The sequence below is a fragment of the Hemibagrus wyckioides genome, linkage group LG18, assembly GCF_019097595.1.
Source record: "Hemibagrus wyckioides isolate EC202008001 linkage group LG18, SWU_Hwy_1.0, whole genome shotgun sequence".
NCBI classification, from domain to species: domain Eukaryota; kingdom Metazoa; phylum Chordata; class Actinopteri; order Siluriformes; family Bagridae; genus Hemibagrus; species Hemibagrus wyckioides.
In genome coordinates, this window is record NC_080727.1 from 17,398,021 (window position 1) to 17,421,606 (window position 23,586).

Genomic DNA, 23,586 nt, shown 5'->3' on the forward strand with positions numbered 1-23,586 from the left:
AAATGTGTGTATCTTGTGTTTTATAGGGTTCAGACAACCAAGCATCCAAATAAAACGTACCCGTTTGAATCGATTTATAATAAGGTCATTTTATTAAATTAACAAACGTGTGTATTGTGGCTTTATGGAGTTATGAGAAAGATGAAAAGATGCTTCTTGGTCTCCAGAGAAGCTTTTCAGATTATTCGGCTCCTTACGTAAAAGATTTTTCCTTAAAAAGGAATCGTAAACATCTCTCATTAATCTCTCATAAGGTGTAAATATTTGGCACATCCTGTCCTTTTATACGAGCCGTGGGTCTGGTATGTCGTGTCTTTGATGTTTGTAGGGACACATTCATTAGGAGAAAGACTAACTTTAAAGTGCCTCACGCTACAGGAATGTTTATAGACGTAACACTCGTCAGAGAACACAGCGCTGCCAAAAAATGTCTTTTTCTCTAAACATAATCGACATAATCGCTCTGGGGACGTCTCTGGCCTTCTCTATAATAGGTTGGACATAATGGTCAGATGATGATTTGTGAAGGAACGCTGATGACACGCAGGAAGCGTCGCTCGAACTCCTGTGATCTTGCGCAGCGATATCGCCTTTTATAGCTGCTCGCCTGCAGAGGAAATCCTCGCCTAATTAACCAAGTCCTGCCCTAAGGCCCTTGAGTTAGCACTTTCCGGTTCGGTCCCAAGGAGAACGCAAGACACTGATGAGGAACAGATGGAATATATAAAGGTAGAGGTCAGAGGATCTGGTTAATACACACCGAGAAGGGCACGAGAACACTGAGGATGTGTTTGTATTCTTCTCGTCGCATGTCCTCGTGTCTGATCTTGGTCCTTCACACGTCGGACCTCGTTTATAAATCGTTCTCCTCCCCGATGTACATGTCACTTCCTAAATGTAGGTTTGACAGAGACACAGCTCTTCCTGTAGCTCTATAAACCTTTACCCAAGATGACTGAACATCACTGAAGATCTCCTGGACATTCTTCTTGGTGATTCATAATCCCGTATTGAAATGTTAATGGAGAACCATATTTAAACTGCCAATGTTTTAATATACACTTCGGCCAGATACATTAATTCTTGGCACTATATTTTTTTCTTCTCCTTTCTGAACGTACCTGGACGATGTCCAAGGACGGACTTTGCAGAAACGTGGCTAAATTCGGCTTCCTCGCTGAAGATGATGAAAGGCGTGATTCAGATCGTGACACGATATTTAACACGCTTTTAAGACTCAGAGGGAGTGAGACGGGATTAGAGCGGCTCTCGATGGCTTGCTGTGTTTTACGGAGCTTTAGGGTAAACTTCATGAGTGCGAATGTGCCGATAATTGCGTTGTCATGGTTACGTGTGATAGTAATCCTGACATCTGATATCTTTCTGTTGTGTACGGTATTTACAGTACTTTAATCCACAGAATAGTTTTCTTATTCAGACCGGAGGAACCCAAGCAAAGGCAAACTCCTTAAAGTAAAAATTTAAAACCCCTTTTTGATCAAATGGAATTTATCGGAACTGTCACCTATTAAACATAGAGACACAATGCTAATTTTCTATATTTTGGTTTTAGTACAACAAAGATTTTACTTAAACCTGTTTATATTTTACTGTGTTACAACTACAGATGGCATGATAACCTTTTTCTTTTTTTTCCTTTTCTGATAAAGATAAAGAAACCATGAGTATCAGCTGATATCGTTACTCATCATTACTCGTGTTTTTTCAAAAATGTATGTATTTTTTTAAACTTAAGCTTTAAAAAGTTTTATGTATTTATTTATTTATTATAGATAATAGCATTCTCCTCTGAATATTGCTGAGTTCTCCTGATTTTGTGTTCAGTTCTGCAATCTGATGGTCAGTAGCTGAGGCTGGAGGTCAGATGCTGAGTTTATCGCCCTCTTCCGCCCCCTAGTGGAATAATAAAGTCTTTTAAATTCATTTCTTATACTCTCTTTCTCAGAAACATGGTGAGATCTACGGAGATGCTGCATTATTATCTCTCTCGTCTTATCCCAAAACCTGCTTCTCATCTCAGATACGTATTCATGTGATGTTGAGAAACAAGGACCTGCTTCCAGAACCTCTACACTGTGCTACTGTAATGTGTTGCTTGCTCTCTGAGGAACATTCTTCATTCTGCGTCATCACCAGTAACAGAAAGTGTGAGTGTATGGCTCTTTCTAAAGACTATGTATTTCTACATCTTGTGTTTTGGTACAGTGTGTCAGTGTGACTGAACCCATCAGGGTTAAAGGTGAGATCATTCCCAGACCCAAGCAGCATGAGACCGCCTTCATCTTTATCTCAATTATTCTTTAACCCTTCCCTTTGTTATCTTCCTGCTATTTCTACACACACACACACACACACACACACACTAGGACAGTTAGGTCAGAACATCTGAGAGGATGAGGCCATTCTGAATTGATGCTCCTATTGATAAACATTAGAATCTGAAGATTCTTCAACATCAGAGACCGCAGATCAAAACCAACACGGTTCCTGGATCCTGACTCTGAATGCTGCTGAATTTCTAACACGATGCGGATGGAAGATTTATCGTTTTGCTCCAAAGGATATATCAAATATCAAGACATCTTAAATATCATCACAGAATTTTGTCATGAGAGACTGTGCTTGTTTTCTTTTATGCTTCTTCATTGCAAATACTGTTAGATTTTCGGATCCTTTATACGTTTATAAGACTCTTGAGATGAGATCAGATGCCATACGTTGCAGGAATGGGTTTAATATCACCACCTACTTTGAAGATACAAACATTTGTGTGGAAAACTTTTCTATGAATATATCACCCTTAGTAGGCCAGGGAAAAACAGAAATACTTATGAAACACTACAAATCCTTAAAGTCCTGAGTGTCTACTTTCATATGAGCTTCATATTAACCACCACTGTGGAGTGAGATGTGACAAAGACATTCAATCATCAACATGGACACAAGAAAAACAGGAGCACTGACATTTTTCAGCATTTTTCAGCGTTTGTCCTGTTTACTGTGAAAAAACGTATTTAAGTACAGCACTAATTATAAAAAATTTGGTATACAGTCTGATCACAGCGAGGATCATGTGTGTGTGTTGCTGCTGGTACTGAACCGCAATTGTCTGCTGTCACTCAGATTAGAGGACAGTTGTGTTATTATTCGGAGTCGGATGCGTCCGTCGGGTTGCCATGTGTTTGTAATGATAGCTGAAAGCTTTTGCACAACAGTCACCATCATCATCATTATCACCATCATCATCATCATTATTATTATGTCCAGGGTTGCTGTTTGCAGAGCCACCGCTGGGTCCGAAAATGCGATCTGAACTTTGGGATTAAAGGTGATGTAAAAAAAAAAAACTGATGTGAAAAATGGAATTTATTGTAACCCTGTTATTCTGGCAATATACAAAGTTAATGAAAACATCAAAACACCAAAACATCAGGATCAGAAATGATATTTTTGGGCACGGTGAGCTTTAATGTAGTAGAAAAATGCTAGACCATTGTGGTGTAATGCGTCCGAATACATCTCTTACAACAGAATACTTTCCTTTTACAACAGCAGACCATTGCTCAAGAACCTCTTTCACAACATTGCCCTAGCGAGCTTCAAAATAAGAACCACATTTATACCATTTCTTTCTTAAATTCATCAAATAAATATATTTTATTTGTTGAGTCAGTGCTCCATTTTTATTGACACCATTCCCTGTGTACATTTGGTGATCTCCTTTTCATTTTAAAACTAGTAAGATAAAATAGAATTCAATTAAAAGCAAAATTTTAACATTGTACTTTAATGGGACATGTTTGTCATTATTCCTGATGAATTTTCTCCATCGTTAGCTTTTCTAAAGCTTAATATGTAAATATGTAAAATCTGATCAGATATTACTAGGTGGTTCCAGAAAGTTCTGCAGGACGACTGAGGACCTTAACCTGAAGTGATGTAGCTGAGGCTGGGGAACTCAAGTTCAGGAGGTGAATAAAGTGATGTGTGTTTGTTGTTATAATTTGTGAATTAGTGAAAAATGACTTCCAGAATGCAGTTTTTTCCTCTATATGTCTCTTTATATGCTTCAGTCTTTTCATTAACTCGCTGAAAAGCAAGTGATCAGTTGCAATACATTAATGCCAGACACTTCAGCTCATTAACTAGCGACACTCTGAGACTAAAGCTGATAAAAAAGAAGCTTGAGTTTGTTGTGTCCGAAGAGATGGAACAACTTAGCGATGAAAAAAGCTTCCTGTCGGAACAATTCGACGAGTCTGGCTTTGATGAAAATGTCAAGCTATCCACTGCGATTGAATATCGCTATCTGTTAAAGATCACGGCATTAAAGCGATGCTACACGTGTAAACAGCAGTCAGGTTCGACTCAGTGACAAAAATCTTCTGTTGCCACTTTCCAAAAATGGCAGAGAGAGTCAGAGGAGCGGTTTAGTCATCGGTCAGAAAAGCCGTCCGATCTGCGACTGAGGCTGGTCATGCTAATCCGGGGATCAGAATCATCTCGAGATGGAGTTAATTAGCAAACACTGACTTTGAACAGAGATGTAACACAATGAATGCCTTTGTTTGCAAAATGCTAAAGAATCTGTGTGTTTATTTGTTTGAAGGATAATTGCAGTAAAACATTTACATTTAGCGGCTAATAACGTATTTGTCTGATCATATCCAACTGATGCTAATCTTCAAAACGTCCTCATTTTAAATTCTGTTTAAATACGAATGTGATGGTAGTGCAGCTCACTCTGCCGTTTTATCTCCATAGAGTTATTGCATCTAGTGGTTAAACATGTGAACTGCAAGTGGGAAGTGATAATTAATAGAGGCCCATCGGGGCAGGAATCACTCTGCTCCATGATGAGGGGCGGAGCATGATCTAGCAAGATCTGGTTTTATAGACAAATTACATCGAAGACAGAGGAAGAAGAAGATGATGATGAAGAAGAAGAAGAGACATCTCTCAGATCTAAAGCCTGGGTGTTTTGCGCCGTTCTATTTGCAGCTCTTTCGTGTGGTTATATAAAATTTCTTTAGACATTTTCTTCTCTTATGTTTCTGGAACCTTCTTTGTTTTTCATTGGCTGAAGCTTATTAGGGTGTGGCTTGGGTGAGGTGAGGTGAGAAAGGGGGAGGGGACAGTTTTTAAATGGTTGAGGACAATAGGATATGTAAAACTGCAGGATGAGAGGAATTCATCTGCTCAGGAAGAAGATTTTTGTTTTCAGGCCGGTGAACTTCTGCTTCCATGCACAGGTGAATTTTGTTCCTGTTTCATTTTTGGATGATTTTTTTTGGAATTTTGGAAATATGGCCTTGATTTTCAGACTTGTGTTTGAGAACTGTTTTGGGTTTTGTTGGACATTAAGGGCTGTTTAGTGAAGAATTCAAGTTAAGCCAGACGTTTTGTTGTTGTTTGTATGTCTTTGTGTACCAGCTTTTGATTCTTGAAGGTTTATCTTTTCTATAGAATTTGTTTCTGCCATGTCGGAGTAAATATTACACAGATAAAATCTCACAATTCTGACTTTAATATTATGCAGCTGAAGTAGATTTTCTTTTACCTGCAACTGCAAATTAATATTCAACGGTTTTACAGATTTCTCACACTTCGTTTGATTTCATTATCCACCAAAACCACTGCCAGGTACAGCTCTCCTGTTCGTCCTGGACGAATCCTGCTACATGGAATACTTCAGGTAGGTTATATACAACACAAAACATTTTTTTTTCTCCTCACAAATGTCTGTATCTTCAAAGTGAATAATGATATCAAACCCGTTTCTGCTCTCTGAGATGCTCCAAGTGCATGTTCATCTAAAAAGCAGCTCAAATTTGATCCGTACCACTAAAATTCTGTGTAAGGTTATCCAACAGAGGGAAAAACACACGTCTAAAACACACTGAAAGCCAACAGAGTCCTGACTCGTGTTATATCGATTCTTTATACTGATTGAAAGCTTACTGTAACATGAACCCTAATGTAGTGGTAAAAAAAAAAGTTCATAATAAACGCCGACTGAGAGACAGAATGATGCCACTGTGTGTGATATTAACTTGCAAAAAGGTGGCGTGAAAATAAATCCTAATTACTCTCAAAATCAGTCACAAACAAGAGAGATGTATATCTCACAACTTTCCAGTATGTGACTGAAGCTAGAGGAAGAAGAAAACTAAAAAACAATATAAATTTTGGTGAATAGAGCCAGTTTTTCTGCTTTGTTACAAATATCTGAATTGCTATGAAGCTGATCTGTGATTTGAAGTGGAATTCTCCTTATGATAAACTTAATATTGTGTCTGTTGTCATAATGCAAATGAACTTTTATGAATTGAATTTCTTGATAAAGAACGACACACAATGTCGGACGTTCTGCTGCTTCATTTTAATATATATATATATGTGTATATGTGTGTGTATGTATATATGTATATTATATATATATATATATATATATATATATATATATATATATATATATATATATATATATATATATATATATATATATATATACACATACATACACACACATATACACATTTGTGTGTACACAAGTACATACACAGGCACATACACTATATATATATATAGTTTTCAGCTAAAGAATTTTTTTCGATCCTTTTACAAGCATTACCCTGGTGGTCAAAAACATGTCCATCATCACTGTGTTATACTTTATCTAGGGTTCTTCAAGCTGCCCCTAGCGGTGCGGAAGAGTAGAATTTACATCCTGGATGCATGCACCACTTACTGTATATCACCTTAGACAACCATCAGGGCTCAGAATCAGGAAGCAATTCCATCAAAATAAAAAAAATCAAAAAATCAAATGATTGTCATAACATCTCCAGCACATCCAGGTCCTGTTCATGCACGACTCCATTAATGATAAATCCTGATTAGGTGAGAAATAAAACAGAAAGTGGTTTCTGACAGCTTCAGGAATGAAGCCAGAGACGTTTCCGAACATTTGGTCCTCACAACAATTACTGTTGATTACTTTACACAGCGAGAATGAACAGAAGAAACATTTCATTAAAACAATTTAGGAAGCAATCTGGAAAAAAAAATGGAACTACATGCACAAGGAATTAACGCTCTAAACTAGACTAGAGTGTAGATCAGATGTCTGAGTGTAGAAAAAAATGTCTGTATCAGATGCTGCAACAAGGATAAGGATTAGAACTGGATTTGGTTTTGGAGCTGGGAATGTTTACGTATGAAAGGACAGGTTTGATTTCTGTTGTTGAGAACTGATTTTATTATATTTCTACTTTATTCTTTAAAAAGAGTTTAATTGTGAAGTGCTTTGTTAAATAAAAAAACAGAAGGCTTAATATAAGTTTTAAATGATAGAAGTGTGATTATTATTATTATTATTATTATTATTATTATTATTATTGGCACAACTATTTCAAAAATCATGGCGTCCCCTGGTGGTCTGCTATTACCACTAGCAAGAACAGTCCCTGTCTACAAAATACGGCAGAAAGTCTTTCCTTTCCAACAAGAAATCAAGTGCATTCAGAGAGAGTAAACAAATGGCACAGCAACCCTCGTGGTCACTTCATTTACTGATTAAATGCTCGCCTCATTGTCTAATTTCAATGGCGTAATTGATAGGCTGGTCGAGCTGTTTTTGGAGATCAGAAGAGCATGTTGAAGTTGAAACATTACCCTCCTCTTAAACTTTGTGGAGAGAGTCAATAGGCAGGTCAAGTGTGTCAGGAAAAGCCAATGCCAGACAGAACTTTGGAAGCATTACAACTTATAGTCCTTTAACTTGATTAATAGCAGCTCCTTTGATTTCGTTTTTTTTTTTATTACTTGGTATTGCTCTCCTGTGCCAGAGAGGCACATTTGCCGAGGGAAAACAATCCATCCACTGTTTATATATATATATATATTTACGTTCATAGGAGCATGTTCGTGGAGAGGAAGACTATAACCTTCCATACCATCTCTTCTGCATCCAGGATCATGTTTTATGCCCTAAACCAAAAAAAATTAAAAGAATCAGTTTCTTTTTGCTTCCTTTTGGTCTTCTTGCCAGGTTGAGAGAGAGAAAAGAAGGATTAAACAGAATCAGACCGAGAGAAATAAAAGAAAAAAAAAGTCTTGAATGGGTGAATCAGTTCTTAAAGCATTATTGGGCCTCTCATCTCTTATTCAGGCTGCAGTCACGGTTTTGGCAGGAGGGAACGCTGCCACTGCTGCATGATAGATTCCAGGACTAAACAGAGCCGAATGAAGTTTCAAGGTGAGGAGGATTTTTATTAACTGGAGGACAGGATGGGCTAACTCTGTCGTGATGACGGTTAGCGTTAAAGCTAGTACGGGTGCATATGTGATTCATCCGTCACTGCGATGCGGAAGACTCTGTTTCCAAATAAACCACTGTGTGGTTACTGTGAAGATCATCCTTCTTCCTGTGTGCTTCTTTATTCAGCTGTATTTTTATTTATTTATTTATTCATTTTCGTATGTCTTGGTTTCGTCCAAGTTCTTCTCATATTTCTCAACTTGGCTTCATGCTCTCTCACCACGTGAAATTCACCTACGCAAACAGAGCACCAGGCATCGCATTGCATTACGAGTCTCTCTGACTTTTTCTTCCTTTCTTTTTTTTTTTAGATGCTCTGAGCATCTAGCTGCAGTCTACACTTCATCAGGTTTCACACTGAGAAACTCCATTAGCAGTCTGAAGAAGCATGGCTTCCATCAGAGCCCCGAGACAACGGCTGAAGAATGCTAGCCTCGGGCGCCTGTGCCGGGTCAGTCCTGTTTGTAAACGCAAGATGTTCTAGCTGCGCTGACCACAGAGGAGGCTAGCTACCAGCGTTTCATGGCCTTAGGGTTAATGTACTTCATTATGTCCTGCCAGGATGCGCTCTTTTACGCTTTGGAAGAGAGTTGAAAAGATACAGAGAGGCCAAAAATATTGGGTTGATTTCATTGCGGAACCAAAACGGAACTTTTTGTAAATGAGAGACTGTCAGATAGATAGATAGATAGATAGAGAGAGAGAGAGAGAGAGAGAGAGAGAGATGGGGAGCATCAGTTGAATTACAAAAAGCTCTGCAGCACTGCTAAGTCTGAATTTGTGGCAATTAAGAAGTTTTTACTGTTCTAAACACTTGCTAACAGTTCATTAAACTAAAAATGCCAAATATCAATTTCTCTCTATCAGAACTGGCCACGTTCGATTTATGCTGCATTCAGTTAAAGGCTGTAACTCGTATCTCGACTAGAAAAAAACGACAGTGTTGCTCAATCTTCAGTTCCCACTCAGGAACTTAGGAGGGTTTCATTACCCCTGAGTTCAGCAAGTGACCTTAAATCAACATGGCTGCCTACAGCATGAACTTTTAAAACGAGTTCTGTATTTACAGTATTTACACACATTAGCTGGCTAGATTGTTGCTAGCGAAAAAAAACCCAACACAGAGAGCACGTCATAGCTCGAAGGATGAAAACGACAGAAATTCAGAGCTCGAGGACGTATTTAACAACTCGTCTTTTAATAGCATTTATCTGTTTAAACCTGGATGAATGAAAAAAAAATTTACTTGGCGCTTTGCATAAGTATTTACCCCCTTAACATTCTGAAGCCTGAAATGGTTACATTTGGATTATAGCTGAAAAATCTACACAGAATAGCTCATAATGTCGTAGCAGAAGAAAGCATACATTTGTGTGCTCGTGTAAGAACCAACTCAATTTTCAAATCTCTTCTAGTCTTTTATCGTGCATGGTTGATGCTCCTGGTCTAAACAGTGTTTACTATTTATCTATTTTTGCGAAGATGTAGACAAATACAGCTACAGGAAATCTCAAGGGAACATCCATCCATCCTGCATGAAGAACTTGGAGTCTGTAGAGATGACACATGTCTTTAGAGTGAAGGAGGAACCTGGAGAACCCTTAGGAAACCCTCAATGAGAACATGTGTACTTCTCACACACACACAACTAACAACATTCTAAGAAGTATCTCTAACCCTGGATTTCATAAAAGAATTACATTTTTCATGTTCCACACAAGGAAACAAACATATTGGGGACTAAAAAATACCTTTTATCCAGAGTTTTCAGTGTCTTAATACAGAAGCATCCATCTAACCACGATATCATCAGCTACTCGGCCTGGGGTCTTTCCACTGAGCCGACTTCATGTTTACACACAAGTTCTATTCATCCTGAGCCAACTACAAATTGGATCAGATATGTAAGGTGACCGGTTCCTCCATGTTTACCCACATCTCTCTCTCTCTCTCTCACTCTCTCTCTCCCTGGACAGATTTACACGCCTTCAGGCTTTTCTCCACCATATTACATTCCAGTCAGCTGTTTTATTTTCCCGCCTCCCCTCCTGACCTGCTTACCCAGCACTACTGGGCCCTCAGCTGACCCGAAATGGGAACGCTTCTCGGGCCATTCTGAATCCATCACCATGCCGGCCCAGAGCCTCATTTATTTATTTATTTATTTATTTACTTACTTTTATCTCAGGGAAGTGGAGATACATGCATTCCATAAGGGAGCTGGAGAAAGATATGAGAGAGAGAGAGAGAGAGAGAGAGACTACAAGGAGACGGAGAAGCGAAGAATCAATGGAGGAAGAGGGAGGGATGCAATAAGCAAGAGAGAGCGCGATAGGGCTAGGGAGGAGAGACTGAGATGGAGGGAGGTATGATGGTGCAGATAAGGAGGCGCAGAAGAGAGATGGAGGTAATAAATCCAGCTGGGAGACGGGAGCAGCACAGCAAGTGCAGAAAAGCAGAAAGAACTTTAACGAATTTTAACGAGAGTTAAATTGCGGTAGGTTTTCGGGGAATATATGTAAATGACGCAGGTGTGTGGTGTTGATTAAATACATTTATATGAACTCCATGTGAACTGGAGCGCAGGGAGAACCGATGGTACCCATATTATTCTGTGTTCTCAGAACTTCCCTTTTCTTAAAAAAAAAAAACCGGGAAAATCCTTTATTAATTGTATTTTGTGACTGAACCTAATAATAATAACTGACATTTATATTGGTACTATGTCTGAACATCAGTCGAGAACCGTGACGATTCATCATCCGCTCTGAAAGTCTCACGATACGTAGTGTAGTTAGTGCTATCTGAATATAAGAGCAGATAATCCAGTGTGGAAGTTGAGGATAAGTGTCCTGGACCTACCTCAGTAAAAATAACATAAAACGAGGCGTCGCTATTAACTCATCAACTCCATCTAAAAGATTTGCTACTTTGCTAACGTGAACTAACCAAGCCTGTTTGTTTCTTTGCTAACACCAGGTTCGACTAGCATTTCTGCGTAAATCAGCCAGGCACAACGTCAAATTCTAGCTAATGATAAAAAATTTCAGGTTATTTAAAGGACGATTGTTTGTTTCATTAGCACACCAGGTTGCGCTAGTCACCGGGACGAACGCTGCTTTCAGGTGAAAATGGCGCAGCTGCTTTAAATAAGTAATAAAGTGTCATAAAAAAACATTAACATTGATTTTCAATACATCAGTTAAAAACGTTTATTTTGCAAATTTTTATACTCAAGTAGCAACTTTTTGACTTTCCCTGGAGTAGATTTTATGGCTGGATTGTTTTATTTTTAATTAAGGTTTTAAAACATTATTTAAAAACAGAAGCCAGGACACAGCACAACACACACACACGTACGCACACACACACACACACACACACGGACCTTCTTTTGTATTCTGCTCATTACCAAGCTGAACAATAAATCTGAACAAAGAATCCCAGAGCATCAGTCCACACTAAAATGAAGCAGATGAGCTCATGTAGAACTCTGGTCTTTGGTCTGTTCACTATAATGAGGGAAAAACATATCCATGATATCCATGAAACGATGTGTTTCCTGAGAACATCCCACACGTCTGGAACAACAATAAAGGACTTGCAGAGACTCAGGTCTCTGTTCAGGGGTTCAGATGTACAGGTCTGTGATGAAAGGCTTTGAAGCACAAAAATAAGGTTTAATGATAATATAATAATGAATATTTAACAGTACGTTCCTTAGATATCATCATCAAAAACTCCATTTTTATTATTATTAAGTGATTGGAAGCAGCTGATATGATAAAATGTTAGACGGAATTTTCAAAATAATTAGCAAAACATTTTAATGATATGTTATTTAAATAATATGTTAATTAAAAAAAAATTCTTTGTAATTGTACTAAAGATACTTAAATATTTTGGAAAATACATTTATTTATATTTTTGTTTTAATGTTTATTAATGCTAAGCAAATTAATGAAACTATTTATTTATTAGTTTATTTTAAAGCTCACATATTTTCATATTTTATTTTAAACCCATAAATATATCCTGATGCACATTATTCATCATAGAGAATTTCATTTTTTCCATTATAGATTCTAGATATATGTAGATATATAGATATATGGATAAATATAAATATAAAGATTTTAAACTTTAGTTTAAACTAGAGCAGGAAGTTCAGTTTCAGCTCTCAGCCCTGATGGCTGACTCATGGAACATCTTTCCCTTTTTTTATCAGCATCATGAACATTTACACCTAGAGCATGAACGTTTATGCTGATCACAGATACACAGAATGAGTGATCGGCATCAAAAACACATATTCTGTTATGAAAAGAACAAACTTGTGTTTTCTTTCGACATCACTCTAACTGACTAACTGATTTCAGGTGTTAGGAGAAATGACCAAATGGATGAACTGAAGTGTCTATAAAACCTCTCGCTGTACTGCAACATTCTTCAGTTCCCTTTAACTGTTTATAAAAAAAAAAATGAGTATGCGTATGGAAGCTGGCCAGGAAAACCTCCTGAGTCCTTTTAAGTGCTCGCTTGGCACGTGCACGAGGGAATGCTTATTGAGCAAGGAGAAGAGCTTCTTTATAGCTCATTATTTCTTTTTCTTGAGCTGTATAAAAGATTATGGACCTTCGCTTCACACACATGATGGTAATTAGATTGCTTGCAGGACAGAAAATGAAGCTTTGCTTCATGTTAACGGTGTGGCTGCAGATCTAAAGCCTCCACGCTGAGGAATGAGTGACTGAGTCCTTCAATCTCACACCTGCTTACCAAGGAGCAGTATATGAGTCGTGTTGGGAGAAGAAATCAAGACGGTGTCGGAGGAAAAAATCACTCATCGCCTGAGTAAAGACTGAGGACACCATTTACTCGACTGAGTAAAGAAAGAGAAAAAGATGGGGTTTTATTTTCCTAAAAATACGCCACATGTAAGAGGGCGGTGGTGGCTTGAATGGTTAAGGCGCTGGGTCGTTGACCGGAAGATGGGGGGGTTCAAGCCACAGCACCATTGAGATGCCACTGTTGGGCCCTTGAGCAAGGCTCTTAACCCCTCTCTGCTCCAAGGGTGCTGTATCATGGCTGACCCTGCACTCTGACCCCAAGGATGGAATATGTGAAGAAAAGAATTTCACTGTGCAGTAATGTATATGTGACAAATAAAGGCAATTTATTTTATTTTATAGCTGGAGATTCTGCATGAGTTGGAGTCACTTGGGGGTGAAGAGGTTCACAACCGGAGTGTTCTTGAAGAGCAAACCCAGTTAAAATATCAGCTTCTGTTTCATAAGGAAGGACCAAAGTGCTGATGAAGAATGCATGCACTGTTGGCAGGTCAGTTGGTTGCAAAATAATTTTATAAACATTTGTGTTTGTGTGGGTTATTTTTGTGGAGCTTTGCGGTAGTGAGATGTTCGGCCGATCGAGCTAGCTAGCGGTAGAAATGCTGTAAGATTTTCGTAGACAGTTTTGATGTTGAAAATGTAACAGCATTTCTACCACTCGCTACCATCAAAAGGTATGTTTTTACATTCAGACACAAGCAGGATATATGTAACGCTCATGGGACCAGCAAAGACCGAATACAGCAATACTTCAAGTTCAGAATGAACTGATATTATCACCCATGAACTCTAATTTCTAGCAAAACACCACAGCCTACAAACATGGCTACAAACTTCCCACAACACACACACACACACAGACACACACACGTCCCCCAGTTACACCAGTGTTCAATCAGCCACACAGACTTTCATTCATTTAGTGCACTGCAAAGTATTTGCTCAGTTTATGCTCCGTTTCTGACACCAAGTGTTAGATTTGTTTCTGCCTCTCGATTACCTGTGTAATCCTTCGTAATCACTTCATGACCTCTGCCTGTTTCTTTTCCCCAACGTTTTGAACTGTTTGCCTGGTTGTTTCATTAAAGATTCTTTACATCTACATTTGGCAGCATTTGAAGTCTCCATTAGTGAATACATCGATACTGGATTAGAAGGTCACAGACTAATCATACCGTCAGTCTCAAACTGTTGGCTGGAAATACAGCAAGAAGATCAGCTTTTTAAAGTGTTAGTTTAAGTATTTTAAGGAAGATGTCTTGGATGTCCGAACAGTGAAGAGTCTTGATGTGTACCTTGGTTGTACCCTGAGAGATGGTGGGATTAGTCGAGAAGTGCTACAGGATTGGTGGTGGAGGAGAGCAGTTTCAGTCTTTACCTGCATTTGCATCCACTTCTGCTAGTTTTTCTGTGACCTTAATGCTACCTTACAAACCAATGAAATAAAATAAAAACATATCTCTACCATATTTCCAAATATGGACCTGCAGTGAAAAATGCATTTATTTATTAGAACCACTGCTCCATTCACTGTGTACAGAGAAGAAGAAGAAGAAGAAAAAGAAGAAGAAGTAAAAGAAGGAGAAGGAGAAGAAGAAGCCTTTCGAAGAGAGCAACATCTCTCTGCTGGAGTCTCAATACAATTGCAATTTGGCTCATTTTTAAAAGAATAACTGAAATGCAGGCATTATAATGAGATGCTGAGATTATAAGGAGTCCATTTTGACTTGTAGCAGCTTCATCTCGTCACCTTCATCACCTTGGAATATAACAAACCTCAAGATAAAAAAATAAATCTGCTCTGATTAAAAAATGATTAAGTGTCTTCTGCTGTCTACTCCAATCATCGTTTTGCTTGAGTTGTAAAAGTCCTTGTTTTTTTTTGTTTTTTTTAAAAAGATAGATCCCGAGCTCATTCAGTCACATTCCAGTTCCAGAAAGTTCCACCGTTGTGGTTAAGATTGATATTGAACTTGATTGATGTATTGATGTAGCTGAGCTTGAGGAACTGTAGAAGCTCAGGAGGTGAATAAAGCTGCTGGGGATGATATTTGGTGTCACTGTATATGGGAAAAAATGACTTATTTGCCCCCCTCTTTTTTTTTTTTTTTAAAGGAAGGTTAATGGTTCATGTTAAACATAACAAAAACGTCCGGTTCAGACCACGCCCCCTTCCAGATAAGGGTAGAGATAGAGAGAGCACGATGCAGCTCCGGATAACGGATGAACAGGATGTCATTTAAATGACACATTCAACATCAGAGTCATATTGACTCAATTGCCAGTGAGAGAAGGAAAAAAAAAAAGAAAGAAGAAAAGATATGGAGCTGATTGACCTGGCTTGGCTTTCAATCACGGGTCATCAAGACACACCATTTACAAAGGCACTAGTGTGCAGCGTCCCTGAAAATGTGCTGATTAAGAAATTGATTTAATATCTTCAGGGCAGGATTGACAGGCTGCTGTAGAAGTGCTGGAGCAATCCATGCATAATGGAAAGGGGAAAAAAAAAAAAAACCTTCAGCTAAGGCCATTATGCAGGATAATCATCTCGGTCTGAGAGAAAACGAGCGAGTCGAGAGGAGGAACCATTGTTGGAGATGATTTAAAATGAAGGAAATGAGGTATATAAAGGAAGGGAAGTCATAAACAGGAAGATAATTTGTTGGACCTTTCTGCTTCTTATAGAGGTCAGTGTGTTTATGAGCTATTAGCCTGTGGGCTTGCACCAGTTGCACAGCAGGATGCAATCGGTAGTCTGAAAGAATTTTATTAAACTACTCCAATTTCAAAGAAAGGTACTGGGAAATTCCACAGCAAAGAATTACCTGGACTTCCATCCTTATGGAACTACATCCTCATGGAGTCATGGTCTGAATAAAAATGTTTCCAAACAACACAAGCTTGTTGTCCGGAATTTTCCAGATTTCCCATCACAGAATATTCTCTCCATTACCAATCTACATGCTACGCTACACTTTATAACTATATTTTAGCATCTCTGGTGTTCATTTTTGTCCTGCAGACCTTTGAGTATCTGAGTATAATATAAAGTGTCATAAAATGTTATGAAAAATGGAACGAATGTGAGGGCATCCACCAAAGGAGGGAGCCGCCCAGGGAAAGTCGGCAATTGGGGAAAGAGGGGGATAATCAGACCAGAGACCTGGGAGAGTTTTCTGTTTTTTCTGGTCTACATTTATAAGAAAATATTCTTGAAATTCTAGAAAATCTAGAATTTACTCCTGTATAATCCTGTGGATGGGAACAATGTAGAAAAGGTCTGTCTAGGAATTTCTGACATATCTCAAATCGTTACCAAGAATCAAATCACAATGAAATGTAACACATCGCTGTCTGCCCTCTTCTGCATACATTCACCCCAAGTGCTGCTGTGATTGACAGGAGTGAGACAGTATGCCCCTCCCACCCAAACGGCACTTTACTCTATATTTTGGGATTTCTTTTGTTTTAATGCAAAGTGAAATCTTGGGCTGTATCTCAATCTGCTCACTAGTTCACTAGTTAGGTGCTGATCAGGGAGTCGGACATTTTAAGTTTTGCTCTCGGTCAATCAATCGCAAAATCCTTCCGCTAAAAAAATGTTGTCTGGATTAATAAATCCCACAATGCACTAGAAAAACATGTAGCATCAATGCTCGCTTACTATGTTGCCTTACTTCAAACTAGCTCTATTTTCTGAAGTGTCTCAACTTAGAAAATAAAATAAGATAAATAAAACAAACTCTCAGGTGACTTGCAGCTCTCAAATATTTACTGATACACGTTAGCCATTTTTCACTACAAAAGTCGAACGACTTTTAAATGTTTAAACGTTTTTTAAAAAAATCCGCTAGCCTACAATCCTTCTTGAAGGAAATGATATTTCACAATGTATTTTAAACATCGTATGAACATAACATCAGAGATATTGATCCTGCCCGCTGATGATAAACTGCAGCGGTGAGATATATATGGATATATATATATATATAGGAGATATATATATATATATAGATTCTCTGGAATTCTACTTCCTGTGACTTCTTTACATATCCTACACTAGCAAAGTAGTTAATGCAGCGAACACACATGGCTGCCAACAAAAAGCCAATAAGAATAAAGATTCCAGGAATTCCCATTGGAGAGGTTTTATTAAAAATGCTTGGACCCCTGCGATCAACACCAGCGGCTGTGTTTTAAATGATTAGCTTCATAAAGCTGGATATTGGAGACCGTGCTTGGAATAAGTTGACGAAATCCTTGCACAATATTGCCGTAAAGCTATATAATAATAATAGTAATGACAAATAACTTCAGGGTTCTCATTCTGAAATCAGATCTCATGCCATTTAACGCTGGTGTTTTCTGAATAGCTGTGAAATCGATGCTAAACTTCGATATCCGCCGGTTCATCTTGCGCCACGATCCGTCCGTTCTCGCCGCCACTCTCTGTGGTGGATCTCCAGGAGGATTTAATTCTCAGGTGGAAAATGTCTTAACGAGCCACGAGCCACAAGACTCCAGTGTTAAGTTGATATCGATAGCCTCCTGTTAGCGACGATCTGCTCGCCGACAGCGTGGCGTGACTACGAGATGAATTTCACATGTGTAACGGATCAACCGTCTCTGATAAAACGCTTCGGAGAAAATGGCAGATATTTGAAACCATTCATGCAAAGAGACTCTGAGAGGAAGAAATTTTTGAGGGGACAGTTTTCTTTCTTTCTTAAAACGATCATAGCTTTTTCAGAGATTCTTTTTTATTGTTGTTGTAGCCAAGAAAAATGTGAAACCTGACCCCATTTCCTCCCTCGTTTTCCCCCAGCTGTGTATGTTTCTTTTTCTTTCTTTTTTTTTTGAGATTGCAACATCTGGGAAGGGTTTCTCACAGTAATCTCTCCAAGCTCAGGGGCCTGCTCTGCATCATAATAGCGCTCAGCCCCTTTCTTTCCTCTCGCTAAGCCCACCATTTAAACACACACACACACAGCTCTGGTGCATGAAATGAGGTAATGCTTACATGATGTGAGAGAAAAACACAAATTGATCAGCTTTCTTGCAAAAGAGTTAGGCCGGGATTACAAAATAGTCATGGACACAAGCAGCAGATAAGGTTCCGTCAGATCCAGATGTTTACTTTTTATTCTTTTTTATTTTTTTCCCCTCGAGCAGTAACGTTCTCTTTATGTTGGCTCTTATGTTCTCCAAAGCAGCCTGGCAACTGCATCACAGTGCATGGAACCTCATTTGGGTTTATTGATCCAGATTTAGTGTTTTGCAACAAAGCCTCACTTTTATTGGTCTCTAGAGAGCTCTTGTGGACCGTTTGGAGTTACTGCACCTTTTAGACGCTGTAGCTGGGTCGATGTTGATGTTGAGGAACGTCTCGAGCTGTTCAAGACCATATCTGTTATGATGTCTGGGGTTGTCATGGGCGTAAATATTTTTAAAAGGGAGGAGAGGATAGGAGAGGAGGAAAGAAGAGAAGAGGAGAAGAGAAGAGAAGAGAAGAGAAGAGAAGAGAAGAGAAGAGAAGAGAGGTGAAGTGGAAAGAAGAGAAGAAGAGGTGAAGAGAGAAGAGAAGGAGAAGAAAAGTGAAGTGGAGAGAAGAGAAGTGAAGAGGAGAGAAGAGAAGTGGAGAGAAGAGAAGAGAAGAGAAGAGGAGAGGAGAGAAAAGAAGAGAAGAGAGGTGAAGTGGACAGAAGAGAAGAAGAGGTGAAGAGAGAAGAGAAGGAGAAGAAAAGTGAAGTGGAGAGAAGAGAAGCGAAGAGGAGAGAAGAAAAGAGAGGTGAAGAAAGAAGAGAAGGAGAAGAAAAGTGAAGGAGAAGAAAAGTGAAGTGGAGAGAAGAGAAGTGAAGAGGAGAGAAGCTAAGAGAAGAGAAGAGAAGAGAAGGAGAAGAGAAGAGGAGAGAAGAAAAGAGAGGTGAAGAGAGAAGAGAAGGAGAAGAAAAGTGAAGTGGAGAGAAGAGAAGAAAAGAGAAGCTAAGAGAAGAGAAGAGAAGAGAAGAGAAGAGAAGAGAAGAGAAGAGAAGAGAAGAAGAGAAAAGAGAAAGAGAAGAAAAGTGAAGTGGAGAGAAGCTAAGAGAAGAGAAGAGAAGGAGAAGAAAAGAGAAGTGGAGAGAAGAGAAGAGGAGAGGAGAGAGGTGAAGAGGAAAGAAAAGAAGGGAAGGAGAAGAGAAAAGAAGAGAAGAGAGGTGAAGAGAGACGGGAAGGAGAAGAAAAGAGCAGAGAAGAGAAGGAGAAGAGGAGAGAAAAGAAGAGAAGAGAAGGAGAAGAGGAGAGAAAAGAAGAGAAGAGAAGGAGAAGAGGAGAGAAAAGAAGAGAAGAGAAGGAGAAGAGAAGAAAAGGAGAAGAGAAGAGAAGGAGGAAATCAGGTTCTCTCACGCAAACTCAAGGCCACTTCCTGAGGATCTCAGAAGTCTTTTTTTTTTTTTTGGAATGATCCTGCTCTTGTTTCAGCACGTGTCAGAATCATACAACGCAAACACTTGCAAATATATGCACATCATCAATTCATTTATTCTGTAGTGTCACCTTTTAAAGCCTGGTGGTATAATGAGGTTTTTAAAAACTTTTTTTTTTTGTTTTTTTGCTGATCAGCTCAATCTATTAGGTCACAACTTGGCAGAAGCAGCGATAAACTTTAAGAAATTGCACAGACAAGCATTAACCCAGCGACGCTGACATCCACAATTATACAACAAGGACAAATGATTAATTCAAATTTCTTACTATTGCAAGCAAACCATCACCTTCTTCCTCTAAACGTTTGATTAAGCAGCTCAGGACCAACCCAGCAAAAAAAAATCAATTGATTTCATACACCAGCTTTTCACCTGATAGACGTTTCTCACGTGCGCTCCTCCAGAATATATCCCAAGCCTTATTGGTGGAGTCCTTCACATGCTCGCTGAAGGACCTCCGTAGTGGAGTTTTGGGCGTGTGAGCCATATCCGTGTGCTGTCCCGAGAAACGCTCTTTCCTCACTCCATCTGCCGAGAGACGCGAGTGAGTTCGGGCAGCTGAGCGAAGAGAGAGGAGGAAAGTTTCTCTTCCAAGTTTTCACCACTTGATGCAAAAAGTCTGCATGTAATTTGGCGCACGCTTTCGTCCAAAGCATGTGAGAGTGTGTGAGAGTGAGGGAGGGAGGGGGAAAAGAGAAATGTTTTCCTCACACACACACACACACACACACACAGACACGTGCACAAACTAGGGGTCAAAGTCGCCTGAAAAGGAAATACGGGGTTGAGTTAAACCAATGGCTTCAGAGCAAGAGATGCTTCTCCATCTGTACAGTCATAATTAATACACACACACACACACATACACATACACTTGCCTATCTGCAGAATGCTGAGATAAATATTAAGGTAGAGAGAATAGAGAGGAACTGGATGAATAAGCGTCTGTCGTCAGTTGTTTGGTCTCGTACATCTTCCTCTTTCCAAAGCAAAAGCAGAAGTTTTCTTCTAACTGACATTTAAAGTCTCCTGTTTTCACATCAGTTGCATTACACGAACCATGCCTTCTTTCTACTGAGAAAAAGATTACTTAGGAAGCTTCAAGCTGAAAATATCTGGATTTTAATGTTAAATTCCATACATCAGGGTTCCCCAACCTTCGGGGGTTGAAAGGGGGAGCTCATTTTAGCGTGGGTTAGCTTGCAGACTAATGCCGAGTTCACACACTGCACAATTTTCAGAGCGGTCAGATCATGGTTGTTTTCACGCTGCACGACTATCTGGGGTAGCATTCGGTCGCTGCTGTGTTCACAATGCACGATGGATCGGCGACAGGAGGTTACACACTGCATGACTTCACAATAGGAAGAATCGCCCACAACTCTGTCTGGTCCACAAACTGTGTTTCACAACCGAACGCACGCGAGAAATGATAGGGAAATAACGTAAGATCAAGATCACACATGAGACCAGAGTTCTCACGCGAGACTGGAAATGGAACCACGCAAAAAGTTCGCGATCCAAATGGTCAGTGCGGGGAACAAGGATTGTGTGTTCTGCAGAATTAAACAAATGAATAGTTTTGCAATGTGCTGCTGCTGATGCGGCTGGTCAAGCAAATGTTTCTGCTTTATTTCTGTTTGATGCTTATTTATTCTGATATAACTATATTTAAGACTTTTTTTCTGATAAAAACCTATTAAACTAGAATATTGTGCTCCAACTGAAGCCACGCTTGCTGATATTGTGGTCTATAACTCCTCCCTGAACTGACCGCTCCCCTGTATCTCGCTATCTCATCGGCTGTAGGTCATCACCGTGGTATTTTTCAGTCAGGACTCCTTTCACACTGCACGACTCTGAGTCGCCGACAGGTCCAGATGTTTAGCACGGCAAATATTTAATTTTTTATTGGCGACTGACTCAGTTCGAGTCTTTGGTCATTCACACTGCATGATTGTCACTCACATGCACAAGCTCCGATTTGCCTAGATTTGTCGGTGATTTCGCAAAATCAGTCCACGACTGAAAATCAGGGCTGATGTATGGAAAACCTGAGTCAAATGCAGGAGTAAGGCACGGGCGGAAGTGGCAATTTTTTAAAAATATAAAATACATATAATTTTAAGTTATATATATAAAACTATATGTTGTATATTGTTTCTTTGCAGCCCAGTGGTTGGGGACCCCTGCCATACATGACACCTTTGAGAGAAATGTAATTAGTTCAAGGAAGTGTCCAAGATTCCCAATGCAAGAGCGGAGTAACTCTACATTTAACAGATTGCAGGCGACATCCTCACGCCTCCATGTGCCATACACTTTAGTATTTTGGATATCTTTCAAATGGATAAGGTTAAAAAAACATTTTATGGTATATTATGGTATAATATTTATGGTATATTTAGCTAATGATCGCTAGCTAGAACGTCACTGTAGGAAACCAGTTATAGTTTTTATCGCTCTGAGAGCGTTTACTTTTGCCTGGGAATCAATTTTAGCTTCATTTACATCAAATTTGTGTTTAGGAATAAGATTTTTGGAAACACATTAGCTGTATTTTGTTGTTTTATTTAAAGCTAAATCTAAAACAGATCATTGGGGTAAAATTATGTTTATTAAATATATATTACGGGGGAAAAAATTGTGTGTTTTTCAAATTTGATATTTAAATACTTTCGCCAGCTTGCAGTCTCCCTAAAGTCACACACACACACACACACACACACAAACACACACACTTTAAGTTATTTTTAAAATATAATTGTACAAATGTCACATATTTTTGCGGATACTTGTCGCTTCCTCCCGCGATCTCACTACCTGCATCAGTATCACTTTACGTCTCACACCAGCTGTGTCTGTATTTCTGTTTGTCAAACACATGATCTGTTGTTCCAAATCTTTTTGAGTATTTATATTCGCTCATATCTCTTCTGCCGTGATAAACATCCCTCACACCGAGCTCTGACTTCTGCGTCAGATAACAGACTGAGCTGAAGACTCAGAGATTGTCATGCCAGTAACTCGCTGTGATGCTGTGAGCCAATTTTTCCATCGTGTTAGTCAATTTCCCATCATTCCACTGCATATTTGTCTTGATACTCGATGTTCTGGATTTCCGGCGGAAATTTGAGCTTGGTTCATGTACTTTTTGTGTATTTAGTAAAGGTTTATAATCCTATGCGGAGAAAAACGGGCAGTTCAGCTGAACAATACAGTAACATCCTCACATTTACGTTCCTTCTTGGATTTGAAAGCGTACAGATTGTATAGATCGCGCTGTAAAGTGGTCGGATATTGCGCTATGTGGTGCAGAGGTCTTGTTTAATCTGTATTATAAGTATGATATGGAATATACATGTGCTAGTGTGAGTAAGTTAACAGGAAGCTTGTACAATAAAAGCAGAAGATTGTGTAAAATATTAACACAGTGCAGTTTAAGATTTAATGGTAAAATGTGCAAGAGGTCAGCGTGTGTGTGTGTGTGTGTGTGTGAGCCACAGTGGGTGAGTTATTGACAAGCCTGATGACTTGCAGATGAAAACTGTTCCTTCACCATGTGGTTCTCGACTTTCCCAGAATAGCCCATGTAGCACGTACGCTCCGCATCGCTGTCATCAAACCCAGGATATCGATATTGGACTGATACCAGCAAAAAAAAGTTGGCTCGGGTATCCAAAAGACGAAAAATAGAACAAGTTCGATCCAGGTTTGTAACAAATATCATCTGAAATATCAGAGAATTGCATGTGGTGCAGGTGAAAGTAAGTCAGGTGATGATGTCATCGTCATGTGACCTGGTGGTAAGAAAAACCTGAGATGTGCAGCAAAGCTGTGTAGAAATGCTGCACAGTGAAGGAGCCTTTTTATTTGTCGGTTTGGGGCTGGTATTAGAATCGGAAATGAAAAACCCGGTGTCATG

At 39.1% G+C, this 23,586-nt stretch overlaps 1 protein-coding gene across 1 annotated transcript in view; it reads right to left on the minus strand.

Moving 5' to 3' along the window:
• si:dkeyp-23e4.3 (rho GTPase-activating protein 7) overlaps window positions 1-20,428 on the minus strand; it is a 48,770-nt gene extending 28,342 nt beyond the window's left edge. Inside the window, exon 1 of the mRNA XM_058415040.1 lies at window positions 20,034-20,428. Coding sequence (XP_058271023.1) covers window positions 20,034-20,148 — 115 coding nt within the window. The 5' untranslated portion in view covers window positions 20,149-20,428. The remainder of the gene's footprint in view (window positions 1-20,033) is intronic.
• Window positions 20,429-23,586: the final 3,158 nt, after the last annotated feature.